The sequence below is a fragment of the Solenopsis invicta genome, chromosome 7 (genome assembly GCF_016802725.1).
Source record: "Solenopsis invicta isolate M01_SB chromosome 7, UNIL_Sinv_3.0, whole genome shotgun sequence".
In the NCBI taxonomy this organism is placed as follows: Eukaryota; Metazoa; Arthropoda; class Insecta; order Hymenoptera; family Formicidae; genus Solenopsis; species Solenopsis invicta.
Genome location: NC_052670.1, coordinates 6,091,702 through 6,109,164, shown reverse-complemented (window position 1 = coordinate 6,109,164; position 17,463 = coordinate 6,091,702). Strand labels below are relative to the sequence as shown.

The window sequence follows — 17,463 nt, the reverse complement described above, 5'->3', positions numbered from 1 at the left end:
AACTTTCGTACAAAGTTAAATACGAGCGGGATGAAGATGCATTACCCGAGCGCGTCCCTCGCTGGCGGTGGACGCCACTAAATTGAAGGGAGATTCGCTCCCGGAAAACTGAAAGGAAGCGAACGGACGAAACGAGTTTCGCGATTTCTTTGTGCGGTAGCAATTCAAAGGAATTTCCTCTCGCCTCGTTGTAGTCACGAATCTTTTATTTCGAATCTCAGACTGATCATGATGCTTTCACCTTTATTCTATTTATGGTTGAATCATCAGTTCTCTTCACGGTATACCTTTCGCAATAATAAGACTATAAAAACACATATACAAACTAACTCTTTTATTCGATAAGAAACGGTGAAGTTTATAAGATATTAGGTTGAAGAAAAAGAAATCCATTATTTATGTATATACCTATATACATAAATAATTTATTTTTTTTAACTTAATATTTTCGCAAACAAAATAAATTTCTTTTTTTAATACCTCTTTTTTACTATTAATAATAAAATGATTGATAAAAGCATATATTTTTTAATAAAAAGCCAAATTATGCAAACTTTATTTTTTTAATAATCCGATACAGATATTATCATTTTTCTAATTAATTAAATTTGTTTATATTAAAATGCAATTTGTGATATGGCGAAGAATTAGAAATAAATGGCATAAATAGGTTTTATCAGATATATTTTTAATTGTCATTAGTATCATAGGAACTATACAAATTATTTTGCTCTTTTCAAGCTCAATTCAAATAGATAACGTTTAAATGGCGAAGGCTTTTATTTCTATTGTAGATGTAAATTTATATTAAAGTATACATAGGAGAATGAGGCAATCTTTTAACGTTTAATTCAATCTTAAAAATGGAACAATAGCTCTTAACGAGTTAAACGAAAAGCCGTATTCCATTTTCGAATGTAATTCATGAAAACGCTGACGTAACTTACACCAGAATTATAACAAGGCTGGGCAACGAGATTGCCTTTGTTTCTGGAAAAGGATAAACGTCACGTTCTATTATTCCCTATCCTCATAATTAGTGAACGGATATTGTACCGGGGATTTAGTATATGTATCTTTAGTTTTAGTTTATTTTATTTATTTTGTAATAACACATATTTGTATATCATTAAATCGTATTCATAGTTATTATTCAGTTACTGTAATTATATGAGCTACAATTATATGTATTATATGTTAACAACGTAGTCTTGTAAACATTTTTTTAATGCTTAGATTAGGTCTTATTTTTTTTGCAGAAATATTTTCGATAAGTATATCACATGCGTTTTTAGTTTAATTCTTCTTCTGATTTCTTTTTTTCATCTTTATATCTGAACATCCAAATGCAAGCAGATTAATAAACTAATCAATGGATTATTAATGAGCTTCTCAGTGAACTACCGCAACTCTAGTAATTCGATCCGTGAGTTTACGTCGAGCAGGAGCATAGTCTGTTTGCGCGATTCGGCGAGCAAATAAAAAAAAAAAAAAAAAAAAAAATTGGGATACATCGACGGACGTGACAATGGGGTATCTCTTGAGGCCTCTGATTCCCCCGTGGCCACGTTCTACACAGTGATTGTTCAGGGTAGTGGTTGCGATGCGGCGTGTATTAGCCGACGCGCAAGATGCAGTTCTGGAAGGCTTGAAGGGCCTGAGTTGGCAATAGTGAAGAGCACCCACTCGTTGCGACACTCGTGAGCGGCCTCATTGTCTCTCGAGAGAGTCTCCTCCAGTTTCATCCTTTTCCCCACACCCCACAACATTCTCTGCCTAGTCCCTTCTCATTCTCGCGGCTTATTCTGCCTGTGCCTTCACTACCCGCCTTCCATCTCGCCTTACTCTCGCCTCTCTTACATACCCTTGCTGTCTCCTTTTCTTTGACACCGTCCGTCCGATCCGACGAGCAACCCTCTCGGGACACGATGCCGGTACGGTAGGTCCCGTTTTTGCGCCACGCGAGTCTGAGGGTCGAACGGAGGCCGGGACACGAAGAAGCAGTCTTGTCCTGTCTTAGCTTGTCTCGCCTTGTCTTGTCTTAACAAGCTTATGCAGCACTCTCCAACTGCATCGGTCGCCATCTCTAGTCGATATTCTTGTCTCTAGAAAGATGCTGCGGAATGGCGAAACATCTACCACCTAGTCGAAGCTTATCTATCGAAGATTTTCATATGAAGACGTTTATGTTAAGATAATACGTTGCTTCTTATTATTTCTTTTTTAATTGGAAGGATATTGTACTCATATTTAAATTTTTATTGCAGTAATTTATGACAAACTGGACACTTGTCGATTGATAAATTAATCAATTGATTTAGGAGATCGTTCGTGTTGAATGAAACCTAAAATCATCAGACAACATATTACACGGATCTATTTTTCGCACAGTTTTATCCGTTTATAACAATTATTGCAAAATATCTGACGCTTCTCGTTGAATAGTTTCTAATATTATGATCTCGCATGAACGAAGGAAGTCGAGGTCAGTGGATTAAATAGATGTTAGATTTGTAATTCTGCTTGACTCGGGGGGGATTCATTCGCGTACGCTTTATCGGTTCATTATACGCAAGATCGATGGCATCTACGAGGCCGTAACATTTTTCGGATAAGACCGATCTAACCCTCCATCGCTTTCTTGGTCGTTGTTTGTACGTGCGTGTGCGCGCCCCGCAGACCCGTCTTATCTTAGCGTTTCCGGTCCAGCGAGCCGGAAATGCGTAATAGAGGGAGTAGACGAGTAGACGTGAGGGACCAGCAGGGCGAAACGAGAGAAAGAACTCGAGCACGTGCGGAAAATGGAGAGGGAAAACACGCGCGAATATCGCGTTTGATATAACGAGCGCCCTCGCTCTTTTTCTCTGTCTCTCTTTCTCGTTCCTCTCTGCTCCCTTTTGACTTCCGCAAACTAATCCCGTCTAAAATCTCAAAGTCCCGTTCGAAAATTATAACGGCATGAAAATTTCAACGGCATTATTATACGGTCTCGCGCGATCTCTCGGTGCGTTCCGTCATGCGTGTTTAAATAAGAATGGGAAATGTTTATTAATTTGAAAAGCGAAATGCATGGTCATTTATTCAAAATGTAATAAAACTCGAGAAATGTTTGTTAGTTCAAGCGCAAATTCTGTGCGCTACGCATACGATGTTTGTTTTAAATTAAAGAAACGTAAAATAAAATGGATTTATTAATCGCTTGTGCGCGTTAAAGAAATATTTTTAAGTTTTGACGAATAAAGTCATGCATTTTATACAACTTACATAATATTATATAATATTATCGAGCCAATGAGATCTTCCAGGTCTGTTGCTGTTATATTCGCGCTTGCAGTAAATTAAATTTGCGATACCCTCGACATCTTTGTTTGAAACTTGAACATTATTTAATTGGAAGCCCTTTCTTCGCGAAGAAAGCAGAACTTTTACCGTTGACAAGCAAGGATCAGAAATTGAAGACGGTAGAGTCAAATTTCTGCGCGCGCGCGCGAAGAAAATGATTTGACCGTCTCGTAGCGTGATCCTGGAAATTAAAGGTGCAAGGAGACAGCACAGAATCTCCTTAAGCCCCTGCTTCGTATAAATTAGTCCTGAAGCCTTCACACTCGTCGGATTACGGGGATTATCCGGATCATAGGGAATCCGCGGTTCAATTAATCCGAATGGGACTTTGGAATAAACTCAGTATGAAGAAGCAATCGTGATGGCTATTCAGTTCGCGAACAAAGCTGAAAATTTATTTATCTGACTGCTTGTTACGTTAAATTGTTTGAACGAAACTAAAAAGAATGCCAATTTGCATTTGTTGTCAAAAAAATATTCGAAAAAGTTTCAACTTCAAGATTGTAATAAAAACTTGTCGGATTTTTTTGGGACCTAAAAATATATACCACTACAATTTAAATCTAAATTATTTACACAGATAAAGTAGCAAAGCAAAATTAAGCAAGCTATTACATTGTCATATTACGTGTATAATATTATTTGTTTTATCTAATTTATATGAATACTGTTTAAACTTTAAACTATTTGAAATTTGACTACAAGCAAATTATTCGATTATCTGTTCAAATACTAATGTAACATAAAAGAACGTGACTATAAAATAAAAAACGGAAACGAAGAAAAAGTCTTCAGAAAAAATTATAATTTAATCGTAGTGCGGACAATACGGTTACAGTCAGAAAGGGATTAGAGTGGTTTAGTGTGTTATATGAAAATGTAATAATACAAAGAGATAGAAGGCCACGGCGATCTTGATGGAGAAATGTCCGCAGCTTCACGTCGGCGAATTCAAGCACCATCGAAGTCGACGAAACGCCTGACGTTGCAGTCGCTTCGCGAGTTCGCCGTAGCGTGAAGTACAGCAGGATACGCTTTCGCCTTTCGCCCCCGTTCCTTTAGCCCCTTTTCATCTCTTTCTCTCTCTCTCTCTCTCTCTCTCTTTACCCCGTCACGTTGACGATTCTGGAAAATGCCACCCCGTCTCGCGCCCACCATCCCGCTGGCAACGGGTATGAATATCGTCAGCTCTTTTTCACCCTCGTCGAACATATTTCAACGACAGTAGGCGTCGAGAGAGAGACGACTGATGCCTCGGCACAATTCCGAATACGCCACAGGGTGGCTCAATCGCTCGTTCACTTCGATTGGGATTCCACTACTTCCGGGGAGAGAATGCAAGGCTGCCAAAGAATGGAGTAGGCAACGTTAGGGTTTGAACGATGGTGAAGTTTGTTTCATTTTTTGTGATGACGCATTCCCTAAGATTAAGACTTATACGCAGACTTGGAAATAAATCTAGATTTAAATTTAAGTTATTCACTAATTGATAATTTTAAGGAAAAAGAGTAAAGATTTTTTATTATGCATTTATTTAAACTAATTTAAATATAATATATAAGTTTAATTTAATTATAAAGAAACATAAAAGATTTAATATTTTGAAATTATACTTTTTATGTCTGTGAGACATATTCGTTTTCAATGACAAAATATCTGAAACAATAAGTATTACAAGATGTAAATCCTCCATTAGATACGAAACGCAAAAGAAGGATTATGAAAGTAAAGTAGCCGGTTTGTCTTTTCCATTGTCGGGGAAAAATTTTATAATACTAGCTTAATGTCTTTTGGCTTAGTACTTCTTTTGCTTACTTTATCTAATTTAACCATTTAATTTGAGTTACGGGAGCTATATGGGTTAATTATCTGTTGTAGCCGGCAGAGATTCTATTGCTAGTTTACAGGGTTAATTAGCTTGTTTTACTAGCTGAGTTTCATTTAACTCGACTGTCAATTTAGGTAGCGTTTACTTAACTCAGTTGTTTAACTAAAATCAATGGAAATGTAACGTGCAAATAAATACATAGCAATTTGCATAAACACTCAAGACTTGCAAGTACTGAGACAAATATCTTTTTTATTAAAAAAGTATAATGAGAACATGTCAGGGCATTAAAAAAGTGCTTCTCTGTTTAAATAAACTCAAAGTTCTTTTCTATAAAAATAAATTTTTAAGAAGGAGAAAAAGAACATAATATAAAGATTTTCTAGCGAGATATTTCCATATTAAAGAACAAGAAATATTTTGATCATATATCAAATTAAATTTAAAATCTCAAAAGAACTTCTACGACGCATCTGTCGTCTATGAAAGCGACAAATCACTGACTCGCGTTATCGGTACTTCATAAAACTATCGTTGTCGATACTTTGCTTCCGAAAAAAATGGAATATTATCTTTACGGAATTCGATGGAACCGAATCCTCTCGAGTCGTTCTCCAAAGAAATAGGTCGAAATTCGTTGAAGCACCAAAAAATATATCGCCTGGATGTTGCCGGGAAGATCGCGAAGAAGAGCTCCGGAACGTCCGTGAGATCGTCGTCGCCCCTCGAGAACGATTTATAAGCCAGCCGTTCCGACGAGCTCGCCCGGCACTCTCGTTTCCTTTCGGAGCAACCCGGCTCCCTTTTTGCGGCTTTGAGGCTCCCGATTCTTTACGCCGCGCCTCATTTTAAGGATGAATTTGCGCGAAACTTCTTCCACGAGCTTCGCGTCTCGCAGCCCCTTCATCGTCCCGACGCCGAGAGAAATTGCGGCGGGAAGCGAAGAGAAGCGGCTTCGTCTTATCGAGATTGAATTTTATTTCTTCACGGTGCATGTTATTAATGTAGAGAAGAAATTGTTTTATGAGGATTTTTTTTACTGTGTTACATTTCAACACTCCTTTTTCTGCATATAAGAGTAATGCACTGACGTTTAACAGATTTCATGCTATTTTAAGTTGAAATTCTGAACAGTTTTTTTCTAATATTTCTTTTTTTAAATTAAAGGACAATTTCACCACAAAGAAAGCAATAAATCAAAATGTATAACTTTCATATTTTATATTTTATCATTTAGAAGCCACTCGCTTTGTTTTTATTTAAAAGTTATTAAAATAATTATGTAACTTTTATTTATTAATTTTTTAACTACGGTGAACGAGTATAAATGTACAAATACTCATCACTCTGTTTATTTCTGTCTTTTAAGTATTACAATCGCATTCTATTTGTCATATTCAATACTTAAAGTTTTAATTATGTGAAGTCTACTATGTTCATATTTAGAGTATAAACTATGATGATGACAATATCATTTTTTTTTCTTTTACAATGCGGAATTTGTTATAAGTTTTGGAATTTTTACGAAAAAGTTTTTTAATTAATAGCTTTCTTGAAAAAAAATTTTGTTGAAAAATAAATTTTGGAAACCTTGAAAATTTTAATTTACAAGATACGCAATATTCTTGGCCTAAATGAAAATTTCAACAGAAATTTTGAATAATAGATTCCGCTCTTAATATACACATTTTATTCGTTAGAATCTTACTTTCTTTGCGCGTTTAGAAAAAAATATACTGAGAAATTTATTATTTTTACTCCAATAATTATGGAGATCACAGATGCTATCTGCTGATAGAATGCGAAAACGTATAGCATATAAGATGTTTAGTTCTTTCTTCTGTTCAGAGATGGTAGCACATGTGTTTGCAGAGCTTGTATTTGTTATATACAAATCCTCATAAACGATATGCAATTGTTGACTTCTACCCGTCTCGCTAGTTGAATTGAGTTTTTTCCTCGGTTTTTTCTTAAAATCTAATCTGACAAAAATCTAATCTTAAATAAAATAATCAATAAATGATCAGATAGAAATCAATAAATGATCAGATTAAGAAATATTACGAGATGTAGTTCTTGTAGAGATTCTAATATTTCTTGTAGATTGTTGTCTAAAAAATAATATTAAATAATATTATTTAATAATATTTAGCTAAATAATATTATTTAATAAACCTTTTTTGTATACAATTTATATTTTTATTTAAGCTTTATATTTAATAAGCTGATACATTTGCATTTAAAATACAATATTTAATAACAGAAAGAAGATTCCAATATGACCTAATTACTAATGAATAGCTTTTATGAATAACCGTTAAGTTTTTTAATTATACAGTAATTACAAATTAATAGTGTCACATTTTTAACATTGGAAAAATGTGGCTTTTTATAATTTTGAAATTAAAAGATGATCTGATGTTTTACTTACTGGTACGATATCTTTGTATCTATTTGAAAATTCATAGAAATTTTGAAAGTCTTTTTGGGAAATCTGTTTTTTTTTAATCGAGATATACGGTTATTACGTGCATTAGCTTATCATTAAAACATTAATTTCAATTTTATCAGCGAAGAATGTGCCACCTGATTGTGACGAAGGTTGGTGAAGACAGAACCTCAGGAATTTCAGTTTCGCACAGGCTCTTTCGCAGTCTAGGGGTCACGAAGTGGCTGTGTTCTGCGCGATAACCGTTTCTAATCTACTTTTCGCGTCGTCGTGGTACTCGGAGACACCTCTTTGCGTCGGTTAATGGAATTAAAGTTCGGTCTCAGAATACGATTTTGCACACAGACCATGCTACACGATAAGACTAATTGATACGCTCTCGCAAATGAAGCGTTGCTCGCAAAGTCGACTCACTTAACCGATCTTTTGAGTCTTCTGAAAGGATGAGGGAAAATTTCTCCCGAACGATTTTAAGGGTATCTCTTGCGTCAACAGTATCACATCTTTCGTTATCTGACCCTAGTATGTTTTCCTTTTCAAGTTGTAGCTGTATAATGTAAATAAAGAACATAAAACTTAAAGAGAGCTAGAGAAGATATAGTATATTAATCAAATGCCTTGATTAATTAATTCTGCTTTATTAATTAATTAATATCTTGTTCGATATTATAGCTTGAGTTACATTAAATATAGGAAACATTAAAAAAATGAATGATAGTTTATTGCAACTTTTTTGTGCAAAGATATAATGTCAATTTAATGATGTAAGTGCCAAAGTATTACCAAAGATATAAAAATTTCATAAATTGTTCCATTATCATATTTAACTAAATTTTTCTCATTATCTGTATAAAATTTGAACATAATTTTCTCATTGGTTAAAAAGTTGTTTAATTTTTTGTTTGCTCTTGATTATTATGTCGCGTTTTGTACTTATTTGCAAATTTGACGAGAAAGTAGCATGACGAATTAACTCAAATGTTTTACATGTACTATTAAAGCTCTAATAAATATTTGCGCAAAAGTTCATTGGGATCCACATACATATTTAAAAGTTATTTATCTAAAACTGTAGCAAAAGAAGATCATTTTCGCTGCGTAAGTTATTATAAATTACATTTTTCTTCTTTGCAGTTGATTTCAGGATCAAAATTCAGATATTCACTAGTAAAATCTTTTATCCTTGAGTAAGAAAAAAAAAAGATAAATCTAAGAATTCTATAGTTTTAAATGATATTATTGATCCAAAACATCCTTAAACACAGAATGAAAAGTCATCGCATTGTCTCTCATTATTTTGCGATTTTGTGAAATTGATAGAGCAGGAAGTACGAGTTCATAATAATGAGGAGGTTAAGCATTGTTAACCGATATTGTTACAAGCGGCTTTACATCAGTCATCACTGGAACTTGCAGAATGAAGGGAAACATTATGTCTCCTTCTGTGCTTTTATCTTAGAGAAGAAGAAACGCGGTCTTTGTGCTGGCAACGACGTTCGCTGTCACTCTCAGCTATTCACTCGCTACCACGTGAGAGTTGCGAAGTTTGCGCGAAAGTTTCACCAAAAGTCAGCAGGCCGAGTGACGCCCGTAAGAAACTGCTGCGGAGCTTGAGAGTGAATGGCATCGATTATTATACATAAGCAAGCCACGATCTACGGAAATTCTCTACGCGGAATCAGTATAGTGCCAAACTCTGTTCGCAGTTAAAATTTGAGATTGAACCTAAAAGTTTACTATGAACAGTCTTTTGTAAATGTGTAATAATAGAAAAATTTTCATTTTTCTATTCTATCAAAAGTTAATCCTTTGAAAATTTTGTATATGTTACTAGTAAATTTTATTGAATCTGTTAAAAAAATTAAAATATCTCATAATTATGAGTTTTGTTCCATGTCAAATATGTCATAAGATTATTTTAAATTAAAAGTACAAATTTAATTGATTCAGATTGATATTATATGTAAGTTTGCGACAAAATTATAAGGATTATTTCATTCAACGTTATTAATACTGTGCGTCAAAAAATTAATCGTGAAATAGAATTTTTATTAAGAGTCAATTGTTATAAATATTTTTAAAAAATATATATAATTACGTCTTTCTTAAATAGAAAATTACACGTAATAGAACGGTTACACTTCAAAGCTTTACGATAAAATTATTTTGTAAACAGATAGGAAGGGTGTGATTATCCTTTAAGGTCTCGATGTTACTCTTGTAGGGAGAATAGCGGACGTGTGTAAGGTCGGAATGCGTTTTCTCCCTGTCGATAAATTGTCGGGATTCCTGTTATTCCCCTTTCGTCGAGAAGTTTTCATTCGGTGCGAGAAATGCAGGCAAAATATTTGTAAGCAAACTTTGCGGTACGACTCTTTTATTTCACTGTTATGTTTACCCGAGTGTATTTTTCTGTCATGATATTAAGGGTTTGGAGAAAAAATAAATTCTACGGAGACATCGTATTAGCTGAATGTTAACGTAATATTCCAACGCAATAAACACGGAATGTTATTGTTATCAATATTTTTTTTGCGACTTTGCGTAAAGTGCTGCATTAGGCACGTGATCGTCTTTCCTGTACATCTCGTCTTGCCTTTTGGCTTGCACTTTTAATTTTGCACTTTTGACTTTGTATGCGTTCCTATGATTATTCGTGAAATGAATTCCCCGTCTATTTTAACGCGTCGCCTCCATCGGCATGACCCTCCGACATCGTTGGTCACGTCGTTTAAACACCTGCGGGTATTTGTTCAGGACGAACGACGGCGCGAGCTCGCTAATTGACCGGTTTCGACTTATTAGAGTGTCTGCAACGCATTTTAAAACTGAATTAACCGTGCTCTACACCTTTGGCCGCGTAGCTCGATGTGGTCCTTCTTTTTGAACTGTCAGATAACTTCTTCGTAATGAAATCGGCAAATTTACCTTCATTTGCACGAAAATCACGGAAGAAACTAGACTCGCTTATAATTAAAAGACGGGTTAGGCGAATATGCCCTAGTTAAATGATTTTTCTTCTACCTAATAATAAAATACACAAATCACCGATTGTTTCATTCTCTTTATATAATCTTTTACTTGTCTACTTGAAGACGCAGAAATCTTGTTTAATGAAGGATAAATTTTAAAAATTAAATTCTTGGCATTTTTGAGAGCGCAAAAGTTGATTACAGACGAATTATAGACGTGCCATGTTGTTTGGTAGAAAAATATCGGGCGTACAATATCAAATGGCCGATGCAATTTTATCCATTAGATGCGTTTGAAGCGACAAACGCGAGTCAGTTCCCACGGAGCGTCAGTTGGATCGCGAGATAATTCCCCGATGAGCGTGAGAGGATTAACTATCCGCGAAAATCTCATCTCCCGCGTCTCCCCGCAGTATTTCGCGTTCCGAAACACCTCCGCCGTCGTTGTCGTGCAGTCCTTTGTCGACATGGAAGCGCCTGGGGCCAGTCGTGCCGCGTATGTATGTACATACACACAACAGAGAGAACGAACGAGCGAGCGCGAGCGTGGGGTGCCCCTCAATCAGACGTCGAATCGGGGCGCGTGTCGCGCGAACGAAATCCATCGATCAACTCAATTAACTAATTGCCCCGCGGCTCCCCCGTTTACCCCTTCGCGTTTCCACCCTTCTCATCGCATTGTAGCCTCCCTTATTCGCAACCACGCCGTGAGGAAGCCAAGCGAATTTCGTCGAATTTCGCCACGCGCTCTTCTACGAAGCGTTTTCCGCTCCGATCACGCCTTGCCGAGCTTAAAAAAAAATGCTACGACCGCCGGCTGTAGTTTATTGGTCAACAACGATTCGCGCCGACGGACTTTTTCTGTTGCGTTATTCCGAGGCGGATATGGAAAGCGATTGAAGCTCGTTTTGTTTGTCTATACATTCGTTACATGTTTCACTGCTCCTTCCTTTTTGGCGCGTTACGGTGTTGACGTAAAATGCATGACGAAAGTTCTATTGCGGGGCAAATTGTAAAGTGCTGCGTGATAAAAAGTCTAAAACCCGTTTTATAGACAGTTTATAATTTGTGGCGAAATTCAGGGCAGAATATTATGAGCACAATGTATGGAATGTAATATAAAATAAATAATTTCTTTACAGTTTTTTTAGGGGGGGAAAGGGTTAATATTTAACAATACGTGATATTACTTAATCTTGTTTAATTTAGAATTGTGTTATAACTGAAAATTAATTTGGCGCCCAGTTCATTGAACTTGAGGAAAGTATATAAAATCACACAAACAATACAAGCACGAAGACCTAGCTGCGACCGTAAAAGGCATTCTTGTTCAATTTGTATTGATAAAATAAAGAAATCGTTTTGCACGATCAGAATTATATTTAAACAAATTAGAATACATCTTATTTTTGTAGATTTAATTTTAGTGTGTGATTTATGAAAATGTATAAACTTAGTAAGTTGATACATTTAGTGATGCTTAAAATACTAAAATAAATGAATGAAGCCGTGGATATACATATAATTATTTAAATAACGATAGTCAATTTTTTTTTTAAATATAAAGATAAATTTCGTATTAGAGAATTTATTAGAGAAAAAAGAGATCATTACTTCTGGACAACATTTTGTCTTTTTATGTATGTCTTAATTTAACTTAAATCAACTTAAGGATCGAGTTTAATTAATGTGCGAACGTTAAAAATAATCTCTTATAATCTCTTATATAAAATAGGGTATTTTGAATTTCACTTTATAAATTTGCCGATAGTGTTGACGTAACTGTCCGTATAACAGAGGGCTATGCGCAAAGCAAAGTATGATGAGGCGTGGGAAGTCGATAAAAATTTGATCGACGTCCTTACGGTCTGCTTACGGCACTATCATCTTCATGGCATCCTTTATTTCGTACTCACGAACACGTGAATACCTCAAAATCGCTTTTTTTTTGCTTGGGGCGACATAAAACTTGTCAGCACGGGAGAAATATGATTTTATCTCAAGCAAATAAGACGATGATAAAGATATCCCTGAAATTTAATTTTTCAAAGTTCTACAGTTTACAGTATCAGAAAACTCTACAATTACGATTCGCTTTAAATTATTTTTGCAAGAGAAAGATTGACTTTACACTTACTGATATATAAAATTCATTTTGAGATAAATTTGTTTAAATTTATCTTGAAATTTAAGAGAGAGAGAGAGAGAGAGATGCAGCTGTAGATGCAATTTGTAAATTACGTGTCAAATAATTATGGCATTCTCATTATCGAATTTATCGTTCGATTTGCAAACGTTTGAGGGATTTGTAATCGCGATTGGCGCGACGCATCTTGATATTTCAAGACACGTGCATGTTCAATATGTGCCATGTGACGTATATGCCACGGAATTACGATTCTCTTTCTCCCTCTGTCTCTCTCTCTCTCTCTCTCTCTTCCTCCCTCATCCTCGTATTATGCAAATCCATTGCGGTGAGCGCGATCACGGACCTTTGGCCGAAGGATGCACTACATCCGGGCGATGTCATGGCTTAGGACGATTCTGTATGAGCTACCGCGAGGTCACTTCGGGGACGGCGTAAATCCCCGAATAGTGATTGGCAAGTTCCCGACGATCCCGTGGGATATATCATCAAGAACAGACGGTCACGACTTCAGCCCGAGAAATCCTTCGTGACTACTTATTGTGAATACCGATTTCTCACGAGTCGTTTGCTCCTCCGTTTGCCAGAACTCGCGAATTTTGTGTATTCGATGAAAGCGCCGCTCTTATCAGTTTAGGAATTTGGCATGTCTAGAAATCGCGAAGATTATAGAAATCTATTTATCTATATAATGATTTTTGTAGACGTAATCTCTTTTAACTTAGTGCTGTTGAAAGGTAATAAAGTATTCCTGTAGCACAGACAGACAGAATATTGCAAAATATATTTTTTTATATTTATAATAATTATAATGTACAACAGTTAATATAAAAGTATAATTAAGTTGTGCCGTGGAAAATATCAAGACATAAATTTTGTACCTTTTGAAATTTTAGAAATATAAATTAGTACTGCTCGAAAAGTTCATAAATTTTAAACGTATTTAGTAATAAACGATAAGCTCTTTCATAATACAATAAGGATTTTATTTCTAATTAAGACAATTAGTAAAACAATTTTGTTCGATATTTTTATATTGAGTATATTTTGTTTTGACCCTTATTCTTGCCCAACGCGTTTTGATAGACAACAGTAACGAGGAAAAGAACGTTTCTACGTGCGTGTGAGAATCTCGTGCGATCATCAGTTATTGTTCTGTGGATGAGATTGTGGGAAGAAATATTGTGCTGGAATGGTGTAATGTAACTGACAACCTGCTACCTTAGAGGAACACGTGTGCACATATAGTCTATTTTCCACGTCAAAGTACTTCAACAGTTACAATCACTGAGAGTGCAACGAGAGATTATCGAATAAGATAATTGAATTAGTATGTGTCTGATAATTGAAGAATTAATCCAATATTGACAGCACGTTCAATATTGAGAACGTTCTTCACATTATACGTCACAGTCCAACGAAGTCGACTATACATGTAGTTAATTTTTTTTTAATTCCAAATATATTTGGAATTATTCTTCCGCTTGTATGTATAAATTATTTCTATTACCGTATGAACTGGTTAATTTGCTTTCAAATTGCATAGGGTGCATATCGGCGTAAAGCTCTGATCGATAAACTGACCATCGACGATGCACATATCGCTGCTCCGGATTTATGCCATGAATAATTTGTGTAATCATATAATTAATTGGTCATAGCCATTAAGTACGAAATTCTAAGAAGCGTAATAAGTGTAATAAAAACAATATGCGAGATACATATAATATGGCACATGTCAATACTGTGTTAAATTACCACTTCCACGTATCGCGATGTGCATATAGTTTCTCTCGCTGTTGAATACAGCAATAGATCAATACAGGTCGCAAAAATCGTTTATACGAACTGCGTTAATTTAATTAGTTCTGCAAATATGATAATTGCTGCGTTGCTCAACGTGACACGTTCATTAACATGCTTGAAACATTAGTATATAAATTTTCGCGTATATAATCGCACTAAATTCATCTTTTAATCTGATTTATGTACTTCTTCATCAATTTATTTTTCTATTTTGAATGCAACAAGTTCAGTTTTAAAAATTGTGCGCTTTAAATAAAGTGCACAATTTGTAAATTATGTATAACACATTTTATAGCGTTATTTGTGTATAAAAGAAAAAATAGAACACTACGTAGAATGAAGTATTCAATGATTTAAAATGTGTAGAGCCTCGAAGTTTTATTAGTTATTAGTACAATAAATAACTCATTTATTTTTAGATTTTACATGACTAATAATAATTCTTTGTAAAAGTTATATTTACTCAAAATTAATTTGTTACGGAGATTTTGCTAGCAATTTATATTTTTAACGTTTAATTCTCTAAAACGTTTATATATATACACACACACACACACACACACACACACACAGGATTGACTTTATTAAACTACTGTTAGTTTTTCCAAAGGAATGTTGATTGCAAATTATAGTGAATGATTGTTATACAAAGCGTACGATAAATCGTACGATCGCGTAGAAAATTCGATTAGGTCAACGTCAAATCGAAAGGCAAACGACCGGGAATGATTTGTTGCACAAACGAACTGCTCATTCGACGGTTCTATTAAAACTAGTGGAAACGCGCGGTCCGATAAACTTTAGAAGCAAGCAAAAATTCTCTGCCGGAGGTTTCAACCGATCAAATCGATAATCACCGGTACTGCATTGAAAGGCAAATTAATAGTCGACAGGGGATGAGATGTGCGCGAACGAGAGAAGAAACGGGGCAACTATTAACCCCCTTGCTTTCCATACTGGCAGTAGGTCGACAGTTACTTCCGCTTGTTTTTCTGTGTAATTGGATAGAACGATAGAACATGATGCATGCATAGAAGTCCGCATAAATCAGTGCAGTTGAAAGAGAACATCTTATATTTCTTGTATGGTGTGTGTGTGTGTGTGTGTGTGTGTGTTTGTGTGTGCGTGCGTATGTATGTGTGTGTGTGTGAGCACGCATGTGATTTTAAGTATCTCATAAATACAATGACTAAGCACGCGATTGTTATTAGATCTATCACTTTGCAAAATGACATTTAAAATTTTTTTTTTTTTACTCGTGTCTCTCTTTTAAAAATCCTTTTTGAATAATGTAAAAAAAGGTGTAGTCATAAAAAAGGAAAAGCATAAAGCGCAAGCACATTTTTGACAACACTTGTTCGTTCACGCGAGGGTTACGTTTTCGGCCGTGGGTCATACGGAAGTGGAGCAAGTAGTGTAGGCGCGCGGGTGGTCGGACTTTTTCGCGCGTGGATCAGCAGCCTCGCTCGCTCTCTCACTCGCTCGTTCGCGCTAGCGTAGACGTTAGCGCGCTATCCGCGAGCGAGCGAGCGGACGAGCGAGCAGGCGAACAGGCCGCGATCGGAGGCGGGAACGCGGTCGTGGCATTCCCCTCTCCGCTTCGTGGCTAGCGCGTCGAGTGGGGACGGCGCAAGCGCGATACTCTCCCCGACCCCCGCCGTTGGAGTGGCGACGTTCCCGCCGCCGCCGCCGCCGCCACCGCCACCGCCACCACCACCGCCGCTGCCGCCGCCGCTGCCGCTGCTGCCGCCGCCGCCGCCGCCGCCGCCGCCGCCGCTGCTGCCGCCGCCGCCACCGCCGCCGCCGCCGCCGCTGCCGCCGCCGCATACCCCTCTCCCCCAGCCCCCTTCCCCCGCCCCGCGCCGAGAGCGCAGTGTCGCGTCGAACCTCTCGCAGAGCGCGTCGCACGTCCGAGTACCGGCCGCCGCCCGTCATCAGTAGTCGCCGTACCGCGCAGCCACGTAACCTCTCACCTTCTTAGTTTTTAGTAGTCGGTAGTGTGAGGAGAGTGCGGAGAGAGAAAGAGAGCGAGAGAGAGGAAGGAGAAAGTAATTGGCGGAGGGAGACCAAGGGAAGAGTAATATCGGAGTCAAAAAGAGCGAGCGAGAGGTCGACAGCCTTTTTCCCTCGTGTACTCTATTAGTCGTCGTCGTCGTTGTCATCGTCCTCGTACTCGTCCTCCTCGTCGTTGTCGTCGTCATCCTTGCCGCCGCCGTCGTTGTCGTCGTCGTTGTCATCGTCGTCATTCGGCGCGACAAGCGCGGGTAATCCTGACCCTCCTCGACCTGTTTCGCGTTTACCTTCTTCATCGTCAATAATCGTGCTCCCATCATAGTGCCGCGCGATTGTCAGCGAACGCACCACCCTCCGTAATTGGAGTGACTGAAAGATATATAGATAGAGCAAGAGAGAAAGAGAGAGAGAAAGAGACAGGAAGAGAGAGAGAGAGACGAAAGAAGTGTAGTCGCGCGAGAGAAAGCTCCGAAACGTAGTTGGAGCGCCGGCATAACTGGAGCAAGTTCCGAGGGAAGTCTCGCGCGTGTCGTGACCGAACCACCCCCTTTCGTACGTCACGAGCTTTGCCGCGACGACGCTCGCCGCTGCCGTCGGCGACGAGATTACCGTCGCGAGCACCGAACAACAAGGACACCGTCCGCAACCGCAGCAACATCACAATTATCCAGAACAACACTAGACAGCACCGTCACTCCGGACGCGAGCAGACTCTCCAAGCGCCGTCGCTTCCACCCCGGGCACGCGAGAGCCTCGCGACGACGACGACAACGAATTGCAATCGTGCGCCGCGCGCTGTTATGGAGTCCCAGAACCAGGAGATCGTAGCGAGCGGCTCGCCCGCCGAGGTGCCGAACGATCCAGGGTACGAAGGAAAAGAGCAAATGAGGGGGGTGCGCGGGAGGTT

The 17,463-nt window shown here is 37.6% G+C and overlaps 1 protein-coding gene across 2 annotated transcripts in view; it reads left to right on the top strand.

Annotated features, from left to right (window-relative positions):
• Positions 1-16,409: 16,409 nt before the first annotated feature.
• Positions 16,410-17,463, top strand: part of LOC105205369 (RNA-binding protein Musashi homolog Rbp6) — a 594,533-nt gene continuing 593,479 nt past the window's right edge. For both annotated transcript variants that reach the window (XM_026130366.2, XM_026130364.2), the window contains exon 1: positions 16,410-17,421. In XM_026130366.2, the coding sequence (XP_025986151.1) occupies positions 17,357-17,421 (65 nt within the window). In that variant the 5' untranslated portion in view covers positions 16,410-17,356. The remainder of the gene's footprint in view (positions 17,422-17,463) is intronic.